This window comes from Onychomys torridus, chromosome 11 (assembly GCF_903995425.1).
Source record: "Onychomys torridus chromosome 11, mOncTor1.1, whole genome shotgun sequence".
In the NCBI taxonomy this organism is placed as follows: Eukaryota; Metazoa; Chordata; class Mammalia; order Rodentia; family Cricetidae; genus Onychomys; species Onychomys torridus.
In genome coordinates, this window is record NC_050453.1 from 3,545,348 (window position 1) to 3,567,962 (window position 22,615).

The 22,615-nt window shown below is 48.5% G+C and overlaps 1 protein-coding gene across 2 annotated transcripts; it reads right to left on the reverse strand.

The window, feature by feature from the left end:
- Window positions 1-12,632: 12,632 nt before the first annotated feature.
- Window positions 12,633-21,733, reverse strand: Rd3 (retinal degeneration 3, GUCY2D regulator). Of its 2 annotated transcripts, none has more exons than XM_036202702.1 (3): window positions 21,569-21,733; window positions 15,665-15,973; window positions 12,633-14,080 (listed from the first exon to the last, which is right to left on the reverse strand). In XM_036202702.1, exons 2-3 carry the CDS (start codon window positions 15,958-15,960, stop codon window positions 13,789-13,791), a joined length of 588 nt encoding a protein of 195 aa, XP_036058595.1. In that variant the 5' UTR covers window positions 15,961-15,973; window positions 21,569-21,733; the 3' UTR covers window positions 12,633-13,788. The 2 variants fall into 2 exon arrangements, with proteins under 2 accessions (XP_036058595.1, XP_036058594.1); XM_036202701.1 differs by having other exon boundaries at window positions 15,665-15,976.
- Between the last annotated feature and the right edge of the window lie 882 nt (window positions 21,734-22,615).

Below are 22,615 nucleotides of genomic sequence, written 5' to 3' on the forward strand. Positions count from 1 at the left end.
CCTTGAGTAAGTACCAAATCCTCGGAAACGGCATCACCTCTGTGCTCTATGATTCACTAGCAGACTGTAAGCACAGTTTTCAGAGTTGTGTAACAGCTGGAAAATGGAGTTAGCATTTCACCCTCTCTACTGACACAGAACAGAAGGTGCAGACAGTGTATGCTTAGTGAACCAAAGCACGGATCTCATCAGGGCTGACCAGATGAAAACCATCCGCTTTGGTCAACTTACCAGTTTCACGAAACTCAACCAAGGGACATTTGTGTAACAGTGAGTGTGAAGATGAGCAAAATTCACTAGATAGAGAAGATGTGAGAAGCGGAGAAAGGACCCAAGCTGCTATGGGTAGCAGCTGTCCAAACATTGGTAAAGCAGCAGCTCTTGTTCTTTCGGAATATATTGACCCAAAAAATGGGTGTTTGTAGAAACCTGTGGAGTTTCCTGTCAGAGTTCTGAGTACTCTGTGACCAGAAATGACAAGGTTTTGTGTATCTGTCTACTGTGGTGGTTCTCAACCTGTGAGCTGTGACTCCTTTGGGGGTGGGTCAACTGACCCTTTCACAAGAGTCCCCTAAGACCACTGGAAAACACAGATATTTATATTACAATTCATAACATTATGCCGTTATGAAGTAGCAATGAAAATAATTTTATGGTTGGGGTCACCACAACATGAGGAACTGTGTTAAAGGGTCTCAGCATTAGGAAGGCTGAGAACCACTGGTCTATTGTGTGTAAATACAAGCCATGATCTGCCCTTTCAACTCAATAGGCCTGAGACTGACATCTGCCAACCTGCTCTAACTGGAAATGCGTGGTATGCCGTCTGCATTGCTCATACACTTGGTTCTTTCACACAGAAGGACAAGTGTCATGGCCCAGGGGCCATTCAGAGCTCACTCGGGTGACAGCCATGCACCTTGCAATTGGCACACAACCTGTATAAGAAACAGAACTTGGGGCTGCAGAGATGGCTTGATGGTTACTTGTTCCTCTTCCAGAGAACCTGAATTCAGTTCCCAATGCCCATGTCAAGTGGCTCACAAACCCCTGTAACTCCAGCTCAGGGGATCTGATGACCTCTCTCTGGCCTCTGTGGACACCTGCACTCACACCTACACACACCTTCACACAGGTCACAGGTGCTCACAGATACACATAACTAAAAATGAACCTCAAAAACAAAACACGGGCCAGGCGGTAGTGGCACATGCCTTTAATTTCAGCACTCGGGAAGTAGAGGCAGATGGATCTCTATGAGCTGGAGAGAGTTCCAGGACAGCCAGGGCTATACAGAGAGAAACCCTGTCTCAGGACAGAAAAAAAAAAAAAAAAGAGGATGGAGGCATGACTCAGCAGTTAAGATCAGAGGACAGTTTCAATTTCTAGCACCTCCATGGTGGCTCACAACCACCTGTAACTCAGGTCCCAAGGGATCTGATACCCTTCTCCTGACCTGTGGGCGCTGTGTTCATGTGCACAGACATACATGCAGGCAAAGCACCCATACAGTACATACATAAAATAAAATACTAGTTTTAGGTAGAAACAACTTACCTGACTGGCTTCTGGGAGTCTAGGAACCCTCTCAGTCTCTTCTGTGAGGACACTAGAGTCACACCACAGGACAGAAGAGATGCATCTTAGAAATACACCATACCTGGCTTCTGGCAAGCTCTGGTACAGCAATGGCTACCTGTGAGCTCAGAATAACCCAGAAGTCCACAAGGCCAGACTGGGGGCATGCTGTGGGTTTGTTCACTATTTCATCTCTGTATTAGTCAGGGTTCTCTAGAGTAGCAACTTACAGAATGAATCTTTGTCTCTGTCTCTGGTGTGTGTGTGTGTGTGTGTGTGTGTACATGGAATTTATTCAAATAAGTTACAGGCTGCAGTACAATTAATTCAACAATGACTAGCTATGAGCAGAAAGTCCAAGAAGCCAGTAGTTGCTCAATCCATGAGGCTAGATGTCTCCATTGGTCTTCAATAGATGTTGAAATCCTAAAGAAGCAGGCTCCACTGCCAGTGAAGGAATGGACTTGCTAGCAAGGCAAGAATAAGCAGGCAAAGAACAAAAGCTTCCTTCTTCCTTGTCCTCACATAAGCTTCCAGCAGAAGGTGTGGTCCAGATTAAAGTTGTCTTCCTGCCTCTGATCCAGATCAAAGCTGTGTGTCTTCCTACCTCAAAGGTCCAGACAAGTGGCTTCACCCAAGCAAAAATAATCTCTCACAGGTGTGCCTTCCATTTCTGGATTGTAGTTCATTCCAGATGCAATCAAGTTGACAACCAAGAATAGCCATCACAATCTCCAAGGTCTTTCTCTGTGTCTTCTAAAGTAGAGGATCATATTGTGAGTTGAGCTTTGAAAAAAACAAACAGTTATTAGGGAGAGTGGAAGTCAGAGGACAACTTTTAGGAGTAAGTTCTCTCCTACCTTTCAGATCCGGGGGATCAAACGCAGGTTGTCCAGGTTGGTAGTGAGCCCCTTTATCTACCCACAGAGCCATCTCACCAGCCCATACTGTAAGTAGTTTTAAGTAGTTAATATAGAAAACATTTTAAAGTGAACCTGTCAAAGTATTGGCCTTGAATGTTGGGTTGTAGTTTGCTTAGAGTCCAGAGTCCCTCCATCACTAAAGTAGTGACCACAGAACAGAAAAGTAAACAGTGGGTTTTTTCACAAAATAAAAGCTGTAGGTTTTGTTCTAAAAAAGGTAGAACCACGTACAGATATCTTCCTCTTGTGTGTTGAATAGTTATTTCCACTAGATAACAAAGTTCTTATTTTCATTTTCATTTCATCTTGATTCCTCATGAAGAGGAAATACAGTAAGCTAAAGGGAGTTAGTATCCTCAAGAAGGGTATGCAATGGTTACAGTAGAGTGTAACATTGACATATATTGATAGCTCTGAATTCTGACCCCTGACTGTTTTCAGGGAAATAAGATATTCACAACCAGGTTCTATTTACAGTACCAGCAGAGAAGTGGTAACTCAGAAGTTAAGAAAACACACACACACACACACACACACACACACACTCACACACACACACACACTACTGATGCAGAGGACCCAACACCCACTTCAGGGAGCTCACAATTGCCTGTAACTACCACAGCCACCTGTACTCAGATGCACAGGCACACACATACACATTAGTAAAAATAAATCTTAAACAAACATGGAGATAGAAGGCTCCTCTGTGAAGAGCACTAGTTGTTCTTCCAGAGAACCTGGGTTCAATTCCTAGCCCCTGCATGGTGGCTCACAATCATGCATAACTCCAGTTCTAGGGGATACGGTGCCCTTTTCTGGCCTCTATGGGTCTGGCATACATGTGGAGGCACATAGACACACAAGTAGGCAAAACACCCACACATAAATAACTTTTTTAATCTTTAAAAAAAATGGAATAAGCTTTGTAGTTGGAGTTTTCTCTAGTCTGGCTCAGACCCACAGCCACTCAGACCCAAATAAATACACAGACACTTATATTATTTAAACTGTTTGGCCTAATGGCTCAGGCTTCTTGCTATCTAGTTCTTATATTTTAAATTAACCCATTTCTATTAATCTATAAGTTGCCACGTGGCTTGTGGCTTACTGGTACCTTACATCTTACTTCTCATGGCGGCAGCTCGCAGCGTCTCCTGACTCAGCCTTCCACCTCCCAGAATTCTCCTCTCTCCTTTCCCACTTACACTATATTTCTGCCTGGCTACTGGCCAATCAGTGTTTTATTTATCAATCAATCAGAGCAACACATTCACAGCATCCCCAGCAAAGCTTTTTGTTTTGGTTTAACTTTTTTGTTTATTTGTTTTTGTTTTCATTTAAAGATTATTTCTCTAAGTAGCCCTGGCTATCCTGGAACTTGATCTGTAGACCAGGCTGGCCTTGAGCTCAGAGATCCACGTCTCTGCCTCCCAAGTGCTGGGATTAAAGGTGTGCACCACCACAGCTGGCATAATAAATCTTTTTTTTTTTTTTAAAGACTACTGAACTGGGGAAACTTTTAGCATTTCTCAGTTGACCTGTTGCTTCCACACTCAACCTTAGGTCTGCAGTAGCCATCTTCTCAGAGACAGGTGGACTGTCCCAGTATGGGTGATGTAGCTACAGGTAGCATACTGCATTTGGAGCACAGTTCCTCAGTTAAGTATCAAATCCTCAGAAATTTCTTCACCTCTGTGAATGGAAGCCCAGGAGGTACCCCAGTGGTGAAGTCACCCAAGAATAGTGTCATGGGTAGGGGAGAGGAGCCTGCCCAGCATCTGGGGAGGGATGGCTCAGAGGTAAGAGACAAGGGTCACTGAAACCGAGGCCAGTGTGAGGCAGTGTGGAGGTGGGAGGTGCTGGATATTGCTTTGTGACTTTAGTTTGTAATGTTTCATACCAAACTTCTTTGCTTGTTCTGAGACAGGACCTCCTGTAGTGAAGGACTTCAACTAGCAAACAAGCTCATGCTGATCTTGAACTCTGGATCTTCCTGCTCTCGCTTCCCAAGTGCTAAGATTACAGGTGTCACTGGCATACCTGGCCTCATAGCTAACATTTTAAGGAAGTTTACAAGAAATCTATCAATTCAAGATTCTATAAAATGAACAAACCCCAAGTAATAACAAGCAACTACCTAAGTTATTTACTAATGAAAGAGAAATAGCATTTAAGATAGTTTATGAATAAGAGTCAAAAGCTGGCTCAGTGAGTATGATTAAAAATACACAAAAATAGATGAGGAGTATAATATTAAAAAATATTAAGAACACTGGACAATAGTGTAACATTTGTAGCACTTTTTTGTCTGCCTTACATAGTTTAACAATGAGTAACATAAAATTAACAGCCTACATGGTGATCTAAAGTTCATATTTATAAGTAATCAATTTTAATGCATGATTTTCAACAGTTGAGGGTATTTACTTTCAAATGTTACAGGTGTACATGGTGTGGGAGGGCAGAGTAAGAGAAAAGCAAGAAGAGAAATCCCAGAGTACTGCGTGTGTTAAAGTCATCCCACAAGGGACTGGAGAGATGACTCCTGGGTACCCATGGGGTGTGCAGACATTCAACCGAAACACTCATACACATAAAAATAAATAAAAAATGTTTAAAGAAATCATTCCAGCAGAATTGTTTCTTACCCTCTTTATTCCTTTGTTAAATGTAAAAGTAACGAAAAATTTTTGAAGAAACAGAAATCACAACATGTAATTATTCACCAACCTGGCAGTTGCCTTGTATATTTTGAAAAGTGTTTTTGTTTTGTTTTGTTTTCTTTCTCTACATGTACATGTTATCTTTGTCCTGGCTACTTTTATGTCAACTTGATACAAGCAAGTGTCATCTGGGAGGAGGGAATCTTCATCGAGGAAATGCCCCCATATGACCTTCCTGTAGGCTAGCTGGTAGGGCATGTTCTTTATTAATGACTGATATGGGAGAGCCCAGCTCACTGTGAATGGTACCATGCCTGGGCACCATGCCTGGTCCCGAGTTCTAGAAGAACCAAGAAGAGCAAGCCAGTGAGCTGCACCCTTCCATAGCTTCTGCTTCAGTTCCTGCTCCCATGTTCTTGCCTTTACTTCCTGCCCCGACTCTCCTCAGTGACGGATGTGACCTGAGCGTTGTAAGTGAAAACAACCCCCACCATGCTTTTGGTCGTGGTGTTTTATCACAGCAACAGAAACCCTAATTAAGATGGTCTTTATACCTGAAATCTTTATGATCAGATTCATGGAATAGAAATTTTCAGGAGCACAAAAGTCTTGGGCGGAGAAAAGAGGGATTAGTTATTTTTAAAAGGATGAACATCTTTGTACTTAGAGCAGGGGAAATGGCTAAATACATAATTTAAATTTTTTTAATTTATTTATCATGGATAGTGTTCTGCTTGCATGTTCTGGCTGCAATCCAGAAGAAGGCACCAGATCTCATTACAGATGGTTATGAGCCACCATGTGGTTGCTGAGAATTGAACTCAGGACTCCTGGAAGAGCTGTCAGTGCTTTTAACCTCTGAGCCATCTCTCCAGCCCCACATAAATTTAAACATTAATATATAGCCAGAAGTTTCTCTGGTCCCACCCGGCCCCACGGTCCCACAGTCAATTATAAAATAATCACTCAGAGGCTTATATTAATAACCAGGTGTATGGCCTGTGGGAGCCCATTTTCAAGTTCCTTGTGGCTTTACCCAGCAGGTCCACATAGAGAGGATGATTGGACCACGGGCCCCAATGCAGGTGTCTGAAATGGTCTGCACTTGGCTGTGCTGGGGGGGGGGGGGGTCTTTTGCTCCACCCCTTGGCGTCTCTATAAATACCTTAGGGCAAAGACAGTCAGGGCTCACTGAAATAGGTTCCAGGCCCTCTCCAGGCTATCCTGTATTTTCTATCTGTTTATCTCCACAAGCTAAATCCTTCTATCTAATATTTCCTGCTACTCTCAATCAAGAAAACTCTGGGGAACTGTGGGGTTAGTGGGTAGTTGCCCTGCAATGGCGTGTGGCAGACCTCTTGCTAGCTAGCTCTTTCATCTTAAATTAACCCATTTCTATTAATCTATGTGTTTCGTGGCTTTACCTGCGTCCCATTACATGCTGCTCCCTGGACAGCTGGATGGCATCTCCCACCTCTTTTCTCCTTCCACTCTCTCTCTTGGATTTCCCACCTGCCTCTAAGCTGCCTTGCCATAGGCCAATGCAGCTTTATTTATCAACCAATCAGAGCAACACATATTCACAGCATACAGAAAGACATCCCACAGCATTAATCTCTTGTTCTATGGCTTTAGCTTTTGTTGTTATTGTTTCATATTGTTTGAGACAGGATTTCTCTGTGTAGCCCCGGCTGTCCTAGAACTCACTCTGTAAACCAGGCTGGCTTCAAACTCAGATTTGCCTGCTTTTGCCTCCCAAGTGTTGGAACTAAAGGCATGTGCCACCACAGCACAGCATTGCTTTAGTTTTTTTTTAAATTCTTCCATAAATGAGGAAAATAGAGAAAAGTCTCAACCATTTGTACCAATAGCAGCTATTAATATTATCATTTCATTAATTTGAAATAATAAAAACCTATTGGAAGTGCAGGGCAGAAGCACATGCTTAGATCCGTACCTCAGGGGCCTCCTGGTAAACACTTGAATCACACACAAGGAGGGAAAAAGGTTGCAGATAACCATTAAAACCCCACATTCTTTGTAGTCCGTTCTCTCTCAGGCTCAGCTACAAGTTTACCTTAAGCCACAGCTACTACACAGTTCTTACATGTTTATAGAAAGTTGTCTTTTAGGCTAATAAATGTTCAAAAGTTGTTTACAAAGTCTTGTTTTGTTTTGTTTTTTCAAGGCAGGGACTTTCTGTGTAACTCTGGCTGTCCTGGAACTCACTCTATAGACCAGGCCGGCCTCAAACACACAGAAATTTGCCTGTCTCTGCCTCCTGAGTGCTGGGATTAAAGGTGTGTGCTACCACCGCTCAGCTTGTTTACAAAATCTTAAAAAAATTTTTTTTGCTCCCAAAATACTATAAGGTTTCTGGATTGTATATCTAGCACACTCTGGGAGGTCTGAGTTTATCTTTATTGGTAGTTACATGCACTTCACTGTGGAGGTCTGCCATGCCTGCACTGCCAGCAAACTGAGAAACACCGAATTCTGGGCTGGGCTGGCAAAATATCTTGTTCCATGGAGTTGTCTGGTTAGCAGTACAGGATGTTAAGAACTGGTCTGTAGGGGAATGCATTGTGAATATTTGGGTCTGCATCTTCAGGGAAGGGTGGAGTGAGGACTGGAAGGGCAGGCTGTGGAAAACACACTTGATTGGAGAAAGAATTAGGGGTGTGCTCCCCTTGTGGGTGTTGGGGCTGGGCCTGATTTGGGGGCACATGCTGTTGGGGGCTCAAAGGCTGGGGAGGTCTGAGGAGAGCCCCATCTGTTATTAAAGAAGTCGCTGATGACAGGCCACAGGCTCCTGCCTCTATTCCATGGGTCCCTTCCTTGCCGCATCTGTTACCACTGCTGCATCACCTGCTTTTGTCACATTTCTGGGAACTCCATGGGCATGGTGCTGAGATGCATACTCATTGACCGTACTCAGGGGCTCACCACTGGAAAACCTCCTATTCTAAGTAATGGGGAAAACAGATAATGACCACCTCCAAGACTGGTACTGAAAATATTTGGGAGACCTTAGTCATTTCTAATTTAAAAAATATTAAAAATGACTCACAGATGAGGAAATGAATATTGTAATTTTTAAAAAGCCGCCTACCAGAAATCTGGAGAAACAGAAGATGCCACCTTGAAATAGGTGCCCTTAGCGGTACTACCCAGTGAGATATTAGGCTCCTGGGAAAAGTCAATTTGTTACCTATAAATAGATCCTTAGCTATAAAATTAAAAGAAACTATCTGTCAAACCATCAAGTTACAAAGAAAAAATACAAAGAAACCAGGAAGATCAACCACCAAACCACCACACTGTGGTAAAGGATGACAACAAAAGCTGCCAGAGCCAAACCTGAGAAAAACTCCAAAAAGAGAAGAAAAATCGTTTCCCCGGAAAGTAAAGACAACAGAGCTACCATCTAGCCGGAAGTGGTTATCAAACCTGGGGAAATTAACCTGCACAAACATATAGTCTCAAATCTTGGTCACGACCGGTTACGAACTCTGGTCCTAAGGCCTGACGCTGTTCACCACGCGAGGAAAGGCTCTCCAAGGGGGGAAGCAGCTGAAAGCGAACCCGAATCCCATAACCGGGAGCCGCCCAGAGCGGGAGCGCCCTCTGCCCCGCCCCCTCGCGCGCGCTCCCGGAAGTCCCGCCCAGCGCTCGGTCGGCCGTGGGACTCTGGTCCGCGGGCCTGCTGCCTCCTCCACCTCTGCTGTCTGCAGAGTTTCCAGAAGTGGCGGTCCCCGGCGGGGCTGCCGGCGACAGGAGTCTCTGCCCACCAGGCCTGGGGACTGAAGAGAGGAGAAGAATTTGAAATGAATGCCTGTGGAAACCAATCACTCCGAAAACGCGGATTATTTTGAGAACAGAACTGCATTCTGAGATGTTCCCAGACGTTCACCTCCCAGACATTTTGGAATTTTTTTCAAAAGGTTTATTTTTATTTTCTGTGTATGGGGGTTTTGCCTGAATAATGTAGTGAATATGCATCGTATGCATTTGTAGTGCCCACAGAGGCCACGGGGCATTGGAGTTCTAGGTGGTTGTGAGTCACCATGTAAGTTTGAGGAAACTGAAGTCAAGTCCACTAGAAGAGTAGCCAGGACTCTTAACCACTGAGCCATCTTTCCAGCTCCCAAAATATTTCTTTATAACCTCTTCAAGCTTTTTTGCATTTAATTTTTTTTAACTTTTGTTGAAAACTAAGACATAAATATATACATTGGCCTGACTCTGTCCTTTAGAGAGTGTCACCTACCAGCCTGAGTCAGAATTATAACCACTATGGCCACCTCCACATCCTGCCCCACTGAAAGGGCTTCAGGGTGAGAGTACACACAAAGGCTGCTAAGATAACCAGGCTCTCCTTTGGGGTTCTTGCTGGGGGCCTGCCTGCAGCTGTTACCTTTTTATAATAATAGAGTGTTTTCTGAAGTCACAACAGAAGCACAGTACAGAACACACGCAGTCCATCAGTCACTTTGCCAATAGCACTGCTGCATCTGTGCACTTCACAGGGAAGGTTTTTTTCAGCCCCAATGCCACTTCACACACGAGCAATGCATTGTGCGCAGACGTTTTGGAGTGTGATGAAATACAGCCCTAGGAATGTTTCCCTTGCGGTGTACACAGTCCATCGTTGACTGGTCGCTACGATGCAGAACTGTAGTGTAGGTGCCTGTCTTCCTCCAAAGGGCCACGTGTCAAGTAGATGCATCTGTCTCAAGTGCAACAGTGGGCAAGGAAAGGCCTGCCAAATTGAGGGGTGGGGCAACCGGACACACACACACACACACACACACCCCTCCCTGTCATTTTGTTCTCGGGAAATCCCACCTCCTCCCAGAGCAGTTCAGACAATCAAACATTTATCTCATCTGGCAGATGACTCACGGAGTTCCACCACTGGCCCAGCTCCCAGGTGGATACTGTAGATAGAAGTGCTCAATAAACGTTTGGGTTACTGTTGCTATGACAAAATCAACTTGGTGAGGAAAGGATTTCTTTCAATTTACACTTCCACATTGCTGTTCATCATCAAAGGGAATCAGAACAGGAACTCAAACAAGGCAGGAACCTGGAGGCAGAGGCTGATGCAGAGGCCATGGAGGGATGCTGCTTACTGGCTTGCTCCCACTGGCTTGTTCAGCCTGCTTTCTTATAGAACTCGGGACAACCATCCCGGGGATGACCCCACCCACAGTGGACTGGGACCTCCCTCATCTATTACTAAGAAAATGTGCTGCAGCCCGATCTTATGGAGGCATTTTCTCACTTGAGGCTTCCTCCTTTCAGATGACTCTAGCTTGTGTCAACTTGACACAAAACTAGCCAGCACAGTAAGTGAAATAAATATGTGTTGACCACCTACTGTGTGCCAGCCATAGCTTGGGCGATGTAAACTGAAATCAGACATGGACCCTTGCCTCAGAGAATTAACAATCTAACAAGCAGTACAGATACATCAAAAATGCCTCATGCTCCTCCCTCTGCCTCTGTGAAAACTCCATGTTGAGATCCATATGCTCATCCTGTATCCGCCAAGTGTTTACTGTGTGTCTGAAAGAAACACAGGCATGAAAGGTTCCTGCGCCTAAGACTGTCACACACACTGGAGGCAGAAGGGTGGTGACGGAGGGAGACCGGGCAGGGTAAGTGCATTCACATCCCTGCATGATGAGCACTGTGACAAGGATCCTTGGGCTGTTCTGAGGGAATATACTGCAGACCCGGGGTGCAGCAGACAGAGGAGCTCTGGCCTTGTGCTGATCCCCAAACCCAGGCCTGCTGACCTGTAACCTGAGATGAAGCACAGCACCTGTCAGTTTCTGTGATGATACTGAGGTGCTGTTTGAACTGTAAGGACCAGTCAGAACTTCTTATGGGACTTCTCTATGACAGACAGCTCTCTGTCCTTGGCAGGGTCACTGCTGGCTTCCGTGGAGACATGAATTTCTGCAACTCCTTTTGTAGTTTTATTGGCCAGGTCTGTTTTCCTTCTGCTTGTGATGGCTTTGGTCCTAATCAGAAGCCTGGACATTTGGTGAGAGTGCCACCATGCCCAGCCATTCTTTTTAACTCCAGCTTCTGAGTTGTTCTCTTTGGCAGAGCACACTGAAGTGTTCAGGAGTAAAGAATCTGAGATTCTTATTAAAGTATCTGCCCAAATTTTGGATTGAGATATTAAAATGTGAAATATTAGTTGTTAATATTATTAAAAATATTAATAATTAGTAAAGCTCCCTTTACTTTCTAGTACTTGTAAGTTTTCATAACAAATAAATAGCACCACAAATAAAAGCAGACATCAGTAACGCAGCTCCAGCCCCAGCTTAGCAGGCAGAGGCTCTGAGCTACATACAGAGGGGTTCCATCTTTGTTCTGGGCATCCAGCCCTTCATGCAGAGGGAATCCATCTTTGTTCTGGGCATCCAGCCCTTCATGCAGAGGGAATCCATCTTTGTCCTGGACATCCAGCCCTTCATGCAGAGGGAATCCATCTTTGTCCTGGGCATCCAGCCCTCCCACTCCCACCACTAGCCACTCATCAGATACTTTTGTTTGCCATCCCTGAGTGTTTTTTAAGTAGGAATGACAGCAAGTGCCATTAGTCCCTTTAACAGCCTGGGTGCAGAGGCCCAGCTCTGGGGCCCTTGCAGGCTTCAATGTCACAGATGAGATGGGACAAAGCAGGACAGTACTGAGGAGGCTGGCAGGGGCGTCGGCCTCAGCTGCCTGTCATTCAAGAGCAAGTTTACCACCTCAGGTTTTCCTTTCCTTTGATGGGACCTGGAAGGAGAAATCAGTAGTCCTCTGAGGACTCTTCTGAGCCTCCCTCTGGTCACATTGCGGCCAGTGAGGGCCTCAGCCAGGGTGCCTGGCGTACTCCAGCTCCCTCAACATTTCTGCCAACTGTAGACTTGTTTGTCTCAAAGTCTTCTCCGTTCTTAGTGTCACAGCCGAAGCATCCACAAACCCAGTGAACCCCCATCACAGCACAGGGCACCTCCATTCAAAGTTTGGCAACTGAGTGAACTTTTCAATATCTTCCAGTAAAAGACATGCTTAAGGTGTTTTTATTCAGAAGTGATTATATTAAAGAGCCAATCAGCTCCTTCTTCCTGACAATGGTGGATAAGAGGTGTGTGCCATCCTGTCATTCTCTATCCAGATTCCAGTGAAGTAACCCAAACCAGAGCACTTAGAAAGAGTATCTGTTCTGTAGCTTCAGCACTCAAGAGGCTGGAGCAGGAGAATCACATGACCAGCTGGCCAGAATAATCAGACCCTGTCTTGAAGGAAAAGGAAGAAGAGGAGGAGGAGGAGGGGAGGGGGGAGGAGGGGGGAGGGGAGGGGAGGGAAGAAGAGGGGAAGGAACAGGAGAGGAGAGGAGAGGGAAGGGGAGGAGACACACACACACACACACACACACACACACACACACACACACTCACTCACTCACTCACTCACTCACAGGCTACATGCATTACCGGTGATTTCCCTCCCATGCATTACCTGGTGATTCTCCTCTCCTTCCTCCCCACCCCCTTCATTTTATTTGGACTATTATAAGGTTCACTTGTGTTTTCTGGACATGCATTGGGAGCTACAGACAGACACTTTGCTCACCCACTACCTTGAGCCCCATTCTGCCCCAGAGTGTGGTAGCACCTGGCCTTCCAGATTTTCCACAGGTGACCCACACATGCACGGTCAGTTAGAGCATGAAGCTATAGGACGCTACTTGGGACTGGTTGGCTCAGCACCAGAGGTGACTTTACTTCCTAGGAGAGCTGGAGAGCTGGTGTGAACAGAAGGCCTGGACTTCAGATGCCTTGGCTCCAGCAGCGGGTCTGAAGGCTTCCAAGTCCCGACTCTGGACTGGCCACACTCCAAGGATGACATCCTGGGGGTTATGGTCATCCTAACTATCCCTAGCTACTTTTCTTGGGGAGCAAGCAGCCTTGGCCCCACCCAGACCCATGTGGGTGGGTTAGGTAAGGGATAGGTAAGAAGACATGTGGCCATTGGTCCTGTCCCATCATAGCCCTAGGACTCAAAGGCAGGAACAATTCCACACTGGAGGATTTAAAGTTAAGGCAAAAGCAGTGAGATCCTTGGGAGACTCCATTTTTCACTCACTAGCTAAAGAGTGAGTTGAACCATCTCTGTGGCCCCCTCCAGCTGTCCCGGGGCCCCAAGGCTGTAGCTCCCCTGCAGTGAGTGTCATCTGGTCACCAGAAAAGGTGCCCCAAATGGATAGGGTGAATGGGGCATCCTGGAAGATGGGATGAGAATGCAGGCCTTGCCAAAGAGGCAGACACTTGTTCCTTGTTCCAGACAGTGGTAGGAGATGGGAAGGAGCCTGCTCCAACACCAGGCCTTCTGTATGCATCAGGCTGGGAAGTGGAGACTTGTTGGAGAAGAACAGGGCTCCAGTCCTGACTCTTCCCGGTAGCCAAGCTGGTGTGCACAATTGGGTAGGTGGCTCAGGTGGTTCAGCTGTGCTGTTTGGTGGGTCTCCTGTGCGGGGTAGGTGGGGAGGCTCCAGCACCGGCAACTGGGTCACCGGCCTGTCATTCCCTCCTGCAGGTGACCGCCCAGGGAGGTCAGTCAGCCTGGGGCGCCCTGAACTCCGGCATGCTCCAGGTACGTGGCGGCGGTGGCGCATCACGCTCCACGTCCTCCGAGATGGTCCGTATGTCACTAGCGAAGGGCGCGATGCGTGCTCTGCTCTTGAAGGAGGACAGGCTACCGCGGGGCCTCAAGCTCCACTGACGGGTCAGCTTATGGGCTTCCTCCTCCTGCTTCGTCTTCTCCAAGGCCTCCTGCAGCACGGAGCGGAAGAGCCGCGCCACCTCCTGCACCTCGGGCTCCCGCTCGGCTAGCAGCTGTCGGAACCTGCGGGGACATGACGTGACTGGCTGAGCATTCCACCTGCCGGCAACTCCCTGTCTTACTCTTGTCCCAGTCAATCAGGAACTCAATCCCAGCTCTGTTCACCCGAGCCTCAATTTCTCCATTTGTAAAAGGCAATGCCTGCCATTTGGCAAGGTTTGTGCTCATATGCAAGGAGCCGGTCGCCAGCCTAAGGGTTACAGAGGCAGAGAACTCAGAGAATTGCACTGAGACCACAGCATAGCTGTGAGGCTTTCCATGCTCCACCTGCCCTGGTGATTGCTCTGAAATGCATGTCTAGTTGTGTCACTGTGTGTAATCACAGAGTCCCAGCTCCCCCAACTCCCATGTCCCTTGCTTCAGTGTGACAGACACACACAATGCTGTCACACTGGCCCTTCTCCTTCCCAGGAAGCCCAGGAAGAACATTTGTGTCTCCTTGGTCCTTGTGTGTCTTCCAGGCAGTTTCCTCTGCCTGGAAGATTTCTCCCTGGGGCTCAAGAATCATCCATCTGATCTTTCTTGTCTTCTTCCTCCCCACAGATAGGCAGGGGCAAACAGGAAGGCCAGGAGGCAGCGTGGGAGTCCCCTCAGGGTAGGTTTGGCCAGCCAGAGCACATTCCCTCTGTGGCTCGCTACCTCAGCCCCATAGTCTCTTCGGAAGTAAATATTTTCAGGGGCTCCCATCATGTAGAATCGGGGAAATGGGAGATGGCAGTCCGAAAGGAAAGACAGCCAGCAAGAAGACCACAAAACCAAAGAGGAAGAATCAGGGCAGAGCCCTCCCTTCAGGGGAACTTCAAAGAGAGAGCACAGAACGGGCAAGCGTTGGTGGGCTGACTGCAGGAGTCGGGGTTCGAGTGTTTAGTTGTAGATCTGTCCTTTACAAAGACAAATGTTGACAAGAAACTTCTCTTCTTTTGGAATCAGTCCTGGTTTTGAACTGACTTCGCCAATTCGGTGGGGACAGAGGTAGGTGAGCCACAGCTTCAGGGAGGTGGTTTAAGTTCTGCATAGAGCTGTCCCCAAGCTTTACATACTTGCTGAGTCATACATGTTCCCTCCCCCCACAGACACTCACACCTCAGGGTGACCAGTGTCAAAGCTGGCTGAAATGGAATAATTAAGAGACATTGTCTGGGAAAGGTCCTAAGAAAGGAAGGCTGATGCTGAGATGCCAGGATTGCTGTGAGTTTGAGGCCAGCCTAGACTACCTAGTGAGTTCTAGGCTAGCCTGGGCTAAAAGAGGAGGAAGAGAAGGACATGCAGCAGAAGTAGGAGACACTGAAGATAAACAGAAGACAAAGAAGCCCGTGGTGACTCGCAGGTTTCCAGCCACCCAGGCAGGAAGAGAATGTAAGGGCTTTGAGCCTCACCCATCACATCTGCCTCCAGCCCCAGATGAAGCCTCCCCCAGGTCTGATATGCCTTGTGAGTTCCTTTTCCTGCCCTGACCCACCTAACACATATCTGGGCCACTCATGCCCTCTGGCTCTGATCCTCGTGGCCTTGGGCTACTGTAAGTGCAGTTACCCTCTCTGGAGCCGGTGAGGTCACAGCTGATCCCCAACCCAATGCCAGGGTTACCTGAGGATGGCAGGCCCACAGTAGGATGGGTGGATCTTGGCACATACATCCTCCAGCTGCAGCCGCTCACCAGGGCTGAGGTCATAGGTAGGCCTGGGCGTGCTGGCCAGCCAGCTGTAGTCCACTCCAGTGCAGATCTTCCTGACCGCGCTGCGCCGTTCCCTCTGCTGCCTCTCCACCTCCCGCATCTGCCCAGCCAGCTCCATCATCAGTGTCTCCAGCACCATCTCCGCCGGGTTCCGGGATGACAGCCGGGGTGGGGTGTCATTCCACCGGAACCATGGGATGAGGGACATGGTCCTCCAGGCCCTGCTGAGTCAGAGAAGAGGTGGGTCTTCCCTGTGCCCCTTGTCAGCTAGGGGAGAACCCAGGAGACCAAGAAAGAGAGTTGGGCCCTAGCTGAAAACATCTGCTCCCTCCCTCACCCCTTACAGCTGTGTGGCCCTGTGTAGGTCACAACCCCTTTGAGCAAAATTCTTAGTTGTGGGAAAGAGGACAGGGCCATTTAAGAAGCAGATGTGAATGAGCTTGGTTCACAGTAAACATTCCAAGAAATAATGTATGCTGCCATGGCGATAAGAATCCTGAGGGCGTTCTGATGACTGAACCCAGAGACATTGTTCCCCAAGCCTCACTAACCTAAACAAAGCAGGAAACAGTCCATACACAGCACAATCATATCCCCATGATCTATGGGGGGAAGCACACACATACACACAGCACACACAACACACAACATCTATAACACACATACACATATATACACATACAACACACAGTACACACATATACAACACATACACATGCATACACACACATACCCTTAGACACTTAGATGCCTCCAGTCTAAAGATGATACACCTAGAACTGTGTGGGCTGACATTACCCTGATAAAACTCAATTCACCCACCATCTGTTCATAGTTCATTAACCCAGTAAGCATTGGCCTTTCAGCGGGCAGACGCAAACATGAAAATATGCGGAGACCCTGCTCTCCATGAGACACAAGACTTACATCTCATGACTGGGGAAGAGCACGCTCAGTATCTGTGGGGAGGGTGAACACTAGATGATGAAGGGGGTCAGAGAAGGAGTTGTGGATGAGCGGGGTCAGAGTAAGGGCAGAGGGCAGAAGACGTGAGGGCTGACAGAGATGGTGGCCTGGGTGGGAGACCTAGCCTTGGTCCAAGCTGTACACAGGGCTTCCTGAGCAGGACATCAGTGAAAACCGACTCCACATTGATCAGACTTCAGTGTAAGACCAGAAATTCTATGAGTGTTAGAGAAAAAAGTAGGAAACACTTCGGACACAAGCATAAGTAAGCAAGGGCTTTCTCAGCGGGACTCTAGGAAACAAGGCCCACAACTGACCGACTGACCTGGTGACACTTCAAAGTCAGGAGAAAACCTGACTTGACAGATACACACATGACATAGAATTAATATCTAAAATGTACAAAGAATTAAAAAAACATGACACCAAAGGGCAGAGTCAATAACTGGGCTGATGAAATGAATGGACAGTTCTCAAAAGATGAACTACCAGCCGGGCGGTGGTGGCACACACCTTTTATCCCAGCACTCAGGAGGCAGAGGCAGGTGGATCTCTGTGAGTCTGAGGCCAGCCTGGTCTAGAGCTGTTACACAGAGAAACCCTGTCTCAGAAACAAACAAACACAACCCACAAATGGCCGGTGAACACAGGGAAGTGTTCAATCTCACTAGCCAGAGCTGCTCTCAAGTGTGGCTTCCTCTGCCCCTCTTTCTTGGAGACCTAAGTTGGCCTGTAGAGGCAGATGTTTTTCAGGGGCTAAGGCTGAATGGGCCTCCTGAGCCCTGTGGTCTGTGAACCCTAAACTTATGGAGCCCAGTGTGGGAGTCTCACTGGAAAAGGGGGGGTATTCTTGTTTCCTTTCCTTGCCCCTGTGCTCCTCCACACAAGCCAGATCCGACAGCAGCAAGGTTCTATTGCTATTCCTGTCCCAGGTGCCAGCTGCTTCTCCAGGAGACTCTACAGGCAAGCCCGATTAAGTTCTTAAGGCCACAGGATGGGGAGGAAGGGTGGGGGAAGGGAAGGACGGTCTCTAGACAGCTGCCAGCTAGGCAGACTCCTGGACCAGCCAGGCCTGTGTGACCTGCCCTGAGAGATTGTAGTTTTGGCTCCTCACCGCCCTCTGAAGGCACTGCTCCCCTCAGGAACAGAGCTCCCGGGCAAGCTTCTAAGGCCCCTCACACTCTAACTCACCTAGTCTGTGACAGGGCCTAGGGGACCTCAGAGCCTGTCATGGAGGCCTGCTCACTCGCTCAGCCTCATTGACAGTCTCAGATACCAGCCTGGATGTGAGGAGTGACTGCCGGTTTCTTAGATGTGACGCAGCACTGCGGTCTAGGGCAGTGTCAGGAGACAGTGCTGGAGTGTTTGTGGATGTGGGCAGTCTTACATTCCAACCATTCAGACAAGCAACATGCATGTGCATGTGCATTTGCACACATAAACATGTGACTCCAGCAAAACGATTGTTTTCTCTGAGGTTTTTTTTTTTTAGGGGGGAGAAGAGGTGTTCGTTGTATTTTTCTTCCAACTTGCCTGCATGTCAGCACATGGGCTGTGGAATTCTCCACCAGCAGGCACAGGGAGTGTGCTGGGCTGGCCTGAGGTCAGCAGACCCCGGGCCTGGGCCATGCCTCTCCCTGCACTAGATGTGAGGCTCTCTCAAGGAGTGTGTGTTCAGGAAGAAGTGTGGTGGGGTATGCTTGTAATCCAAGCACTTTGGAGTCTGAGGTGGGGGTCTCTAGAGAGAGCCATCAAAATGCTTCTACAGGATCAGCACTCCTGGATGGAAGATACCTCTGTCATCAGTGTGTGACCATCTGAGAGGACATCCAGGTAACTAACCCCCACCGAGAAGTCACTGTCTCATTCTCCCTGACCAGCCAAGCAGGCCTTATATTCCTCATCTATTCATGGGGTTGACACACTGCAACAAACTCCCCAGAGTTCTGTGACTCTCAAAAGCAGGTGTGTGAAATCCTGTGCAATACCTGGGTCTGCCATCCCAGAACCTGGTACGCAGTCTGGAAGTGAGTGCTGCCTCTATGCCTGCCAGATGACAGGGAAAGCAGGAAGAATGCTGGCCAACGGTGACACGGAGTGGAAAAGAAGAAATGAAAGCCAGCTAGGGTGATACACCCCGAGACTGAAAAGACCCCCAACATGGTGCTCTGTGAGAACCTTGGAGATATGTCTCTCTCCCATGTCTGGGAAATGGGGCAGGATGGATGCTGCCTTCTGTTGGTAGCTCCCCCCTCTTCTCCCCGAGTTTCTTCTGCTAAGGAGTGATGCCTCACCCTCCTTTAACTTCAGACATGCTTGGGGGTCTGGTTGTCCCCCTTCCCTTTGGTCAATTGCTGTCTCAATGAGGCATGCCGAGGCTGGGGAGAGAGTGCCCGCTGCCTGTCCCTGACACATCTAGCCTGCGTCCAGCTGCCTGGAGTCTCAGCTCCCCCATCTGTAAGAGGGGCAATGGGGTGTTTGTTTCTGTCAAATCAAATAAACCTGACAAGAGCTTTCCCATCCGAAGGCTGCTCCACCTGTGCCTGTCACTGGCCCTTAGTGCAGGGACTCTTCCTGGGGTCCTAGGAGAATCAAGTTATGAACTTGGAAAAACTTTGTTTGCACCTCTGATTTAAAATGTAGCATTTCTGGGCTGGAGAGGTAGACATGCAGTTAGGAGCACTCGCTGCTCTTGAGAGGGCCAGCATGGACATGGAGGTTCACAATTCTTGGGGATCTGATATCCACTCCGATTTCCACAGGCACCAGCCACACACATGGTGCACACACACATATGTAGGCAAAACACTCATACACATAAAACAAATAAATCTGAAATATTTAATGTATCATCTCTTCCAGGTAGGAATGCTCACCACACAACCCAGGGGTATCTGTTATGACACCTAAGACTTCACCTCCAGCCAAGATCATAAATACAGTCCTGACTCCTCAAAGTTTGCTATTTGTGAAATATTGTGTGCTCATTATTACTCTGAAATGCAGTCTTACATCACAGATCTTATAATCTTACCTATTTCTAGAAAAGCACAGCTATCACTACGCCGTAAGTTTTTTATGCATATTTCAACAACTGCATTTCTACAGAGCTAGCTCTTCTCTCATTCAGCTTTGGTGATGTTTCATTTAGAAACACTTCAGAAAATGTTTTCTCAGTGCCCCCCAGTGGTCTGTAGAACAGAAAAGAAAGCTTATCCTGCCCCTCCTCACCGCACGACTTGGTACAAGTTTCACCTCACCCTGCATCCTAGCCTTCCTTGGCTCTGTGATCGGTGTCTCTCTAGAGAGGGAAACTGATGCTAAGTGCCAGGCCGGTTCACACAAAAGCCCCTATTCCTACCGCTGCCCCTAGGTGTCGCTCTCCCCTCACCTGCCTCTTCCCTTCCCTGCCACCTCTGCTCCTTGAGCCTGTCCTCCCTCCATTTCTGGACATCCCTGAGGACAGGGGCTTTTCATCTTAGAAACGTTCCAAGCCTGCCCTGAATCCTGAGGGAAGAGGAGTCCGGTCCTAGACAGTTAGAAGGGACCACTATGTTCACGGGTGCCACCCAATGAAGGGGATGCTGTCCTTGATCCAAGAACCCTGATTTATTGGTCCAGAGGGAGCCACACCCAGGGCCGCAGCTGTGGCTCCCCTGTTGTATAGCTGGACTCCCACAGCTCAGGTGAGTGTCTGCAGGCTAGGGAGGGCTCTGTTCCGGTGACCCTAAGGCCTAAGGGCACCTGACCCAGGCTATCCCAGAGCATGAGTTACCTCTTAGAGCAGCTGTGTCAGATGAGGCCAGACCCTGGGTCCTGGCAAAGGTACAGAGAGCATATGTAACTGCCCTCCCTCACCAATTCTGTCCCTAGCCCAAGGTCAACTTCACCAGCTGCGCCTTAGTCTTGTTTCTTTTCGGCATTAGAAAAATTACCTATAATCCGTCAGGCCAAGTGTGAACGGGCCTGACCCGTGGGCCTTTCACCTACCTGGCAAAAACTTGTTCATCACTCAAACCCAATTCTAAGGGTCAACTTCTTCCTGTGGCCTGGCCCTCACTGCTCCCCACTGAGATAGCCTGGATCTCAGTGGCCATAGGACCCATCATTCTAGCATCTGTAATGATGGATGGATGCATGCATGGGCAGCTGGGTATGTGAATGGATGGGTAGATGTGAGTGCGTGCGTGTGTGAGTGAGTGTGTGAGTGAGTGAGTGGATGGATCAGTGGGTTGGGTGGGTGGATGGGTGGATGCATGCATGTGTGGATAGATGGTCCATAGATGGATAGAGGGCAGATGGATTGATGGATGGATGAGTCTCAGTCAGTTTTCTTAATGCTGAGGCACAGGTGCAAGTACTCAGGTCTGACTGTGACGGGCAATCTCCAAACAAATTCTCCCTTCATCCCAATGTCTCAACGCGTTGATTTGCTTCCTTCCCCTGCCTGTGTCTTCTGAGTACCACACAAGGGAGCTCTGAGGCTGCTTCTCTCTGAGGCCGCCTCTCTCTGAGGCTGCCTCTCTCTGAGGCTTGCTCAGCCCAGAGCAGACAACAGTTGTGGCTCCCCACAGGTTTATGAAGAACCAGGCTAGGTGACCCCCTCCCCCAGGATCCTGCCTGAGTCCACTCATCTTTGAGCAGTGAGGACTGAGGGGGCCTCCCACGGCTACCTGGAATGCAGCCTATTTTTTGGTTCCCAGATGGCCAGGGAGCCTCCCCTCCAAGCTCATAGCCAAGTGTGCCTGACTTCTCCTGAAGGCATAGTTGCTCACCGCAAGGACAGGAAGCTGCCACTTCTGGGGAGACCACACACACACACACACACACACACACACACACACTCTTACCTGAGATCCACCTCCTTCGGGGGCAATGACAACCGTAGGGGTCCCGCTTTCAGCTTCCCAGTCTAGGGAAAGTGGAAAGCTGAGCGGTTGCACAGGGGCAGAGGTAGAAGGGTGCACAGCATCCTCACAGCCTCTCTCCACTGCTGGTGGCCTCCTGTGCTTTCTGCTTCTCCTGTCTGAGAAGTTTTACTGGAGGCACCAACTGGAGGAAGGCCCCAGCTGGGCTGGTGTTTGTGGAGTGCGTGAAGGTCCCCAGAGCTGAGCCACAACTCCCTGCAGAACCTGAAGGCAGGCCAACTGCGGTTGTCATGGAGACCCACCTAAGCCTCTTGGCCCAGAGCGGCATTAGCAGATGAGGGAGGGCTGACCTGACACACAGATGCCAGGAAGATCAGGCCGGAGAGAGCTCTGTTCCCAGAAGGCATCTGAACCCCCTCCTTTTCCAGCACCACCCAGTGAGATGCCTCCGACCTCACCAGACTCCTGGCGCACCTACTCATGGCAGATGTTTCCAGCTGCCTGGTGGATGGTTCCTGAATGCAGATGCACTCTTCCCTTCAGGGGGACATTACTCTGGGCATCAGGGGTCCAGGGTGACTTGCCTCCACCTTTCTCAGTCCCCTTACCTGTCGCCCTCTCTGTCTCTCCTTCTCTCCCAGGAGCACAGGGACAGAAGGCACAGGTAGGTCCAGGGAGAAGAGAGAAAGTGGGTCCTGGGGAGTCAGGGTTGCATCAGAGGTTGACATGGTCTTCCTGCTGCTTTATCTCACTCACCATGAGGTCCCTGCCTTTTTGCTCCCTGTACCACGTGGAGGCTATTTTGGCTACAGGCCGTGAGTAGTCCTGGCTGTGCCTTGCAGATGTGAAGAGACTCTGAGAAAGGAATGCTGCCCTGTGAAGGACCAGTGAACCGCAACAGCCCGCACTGTATGAATCCTAGCGGGTGCCGAGCCAGCAGCAGGAAGGGAGTGGCTTTGGAAACATCTTGTTCAATTGTGTTGAAAGTGAAGCAGAAAGCCCAGCCAAGAAGACTGTAAGCCAAGGCAG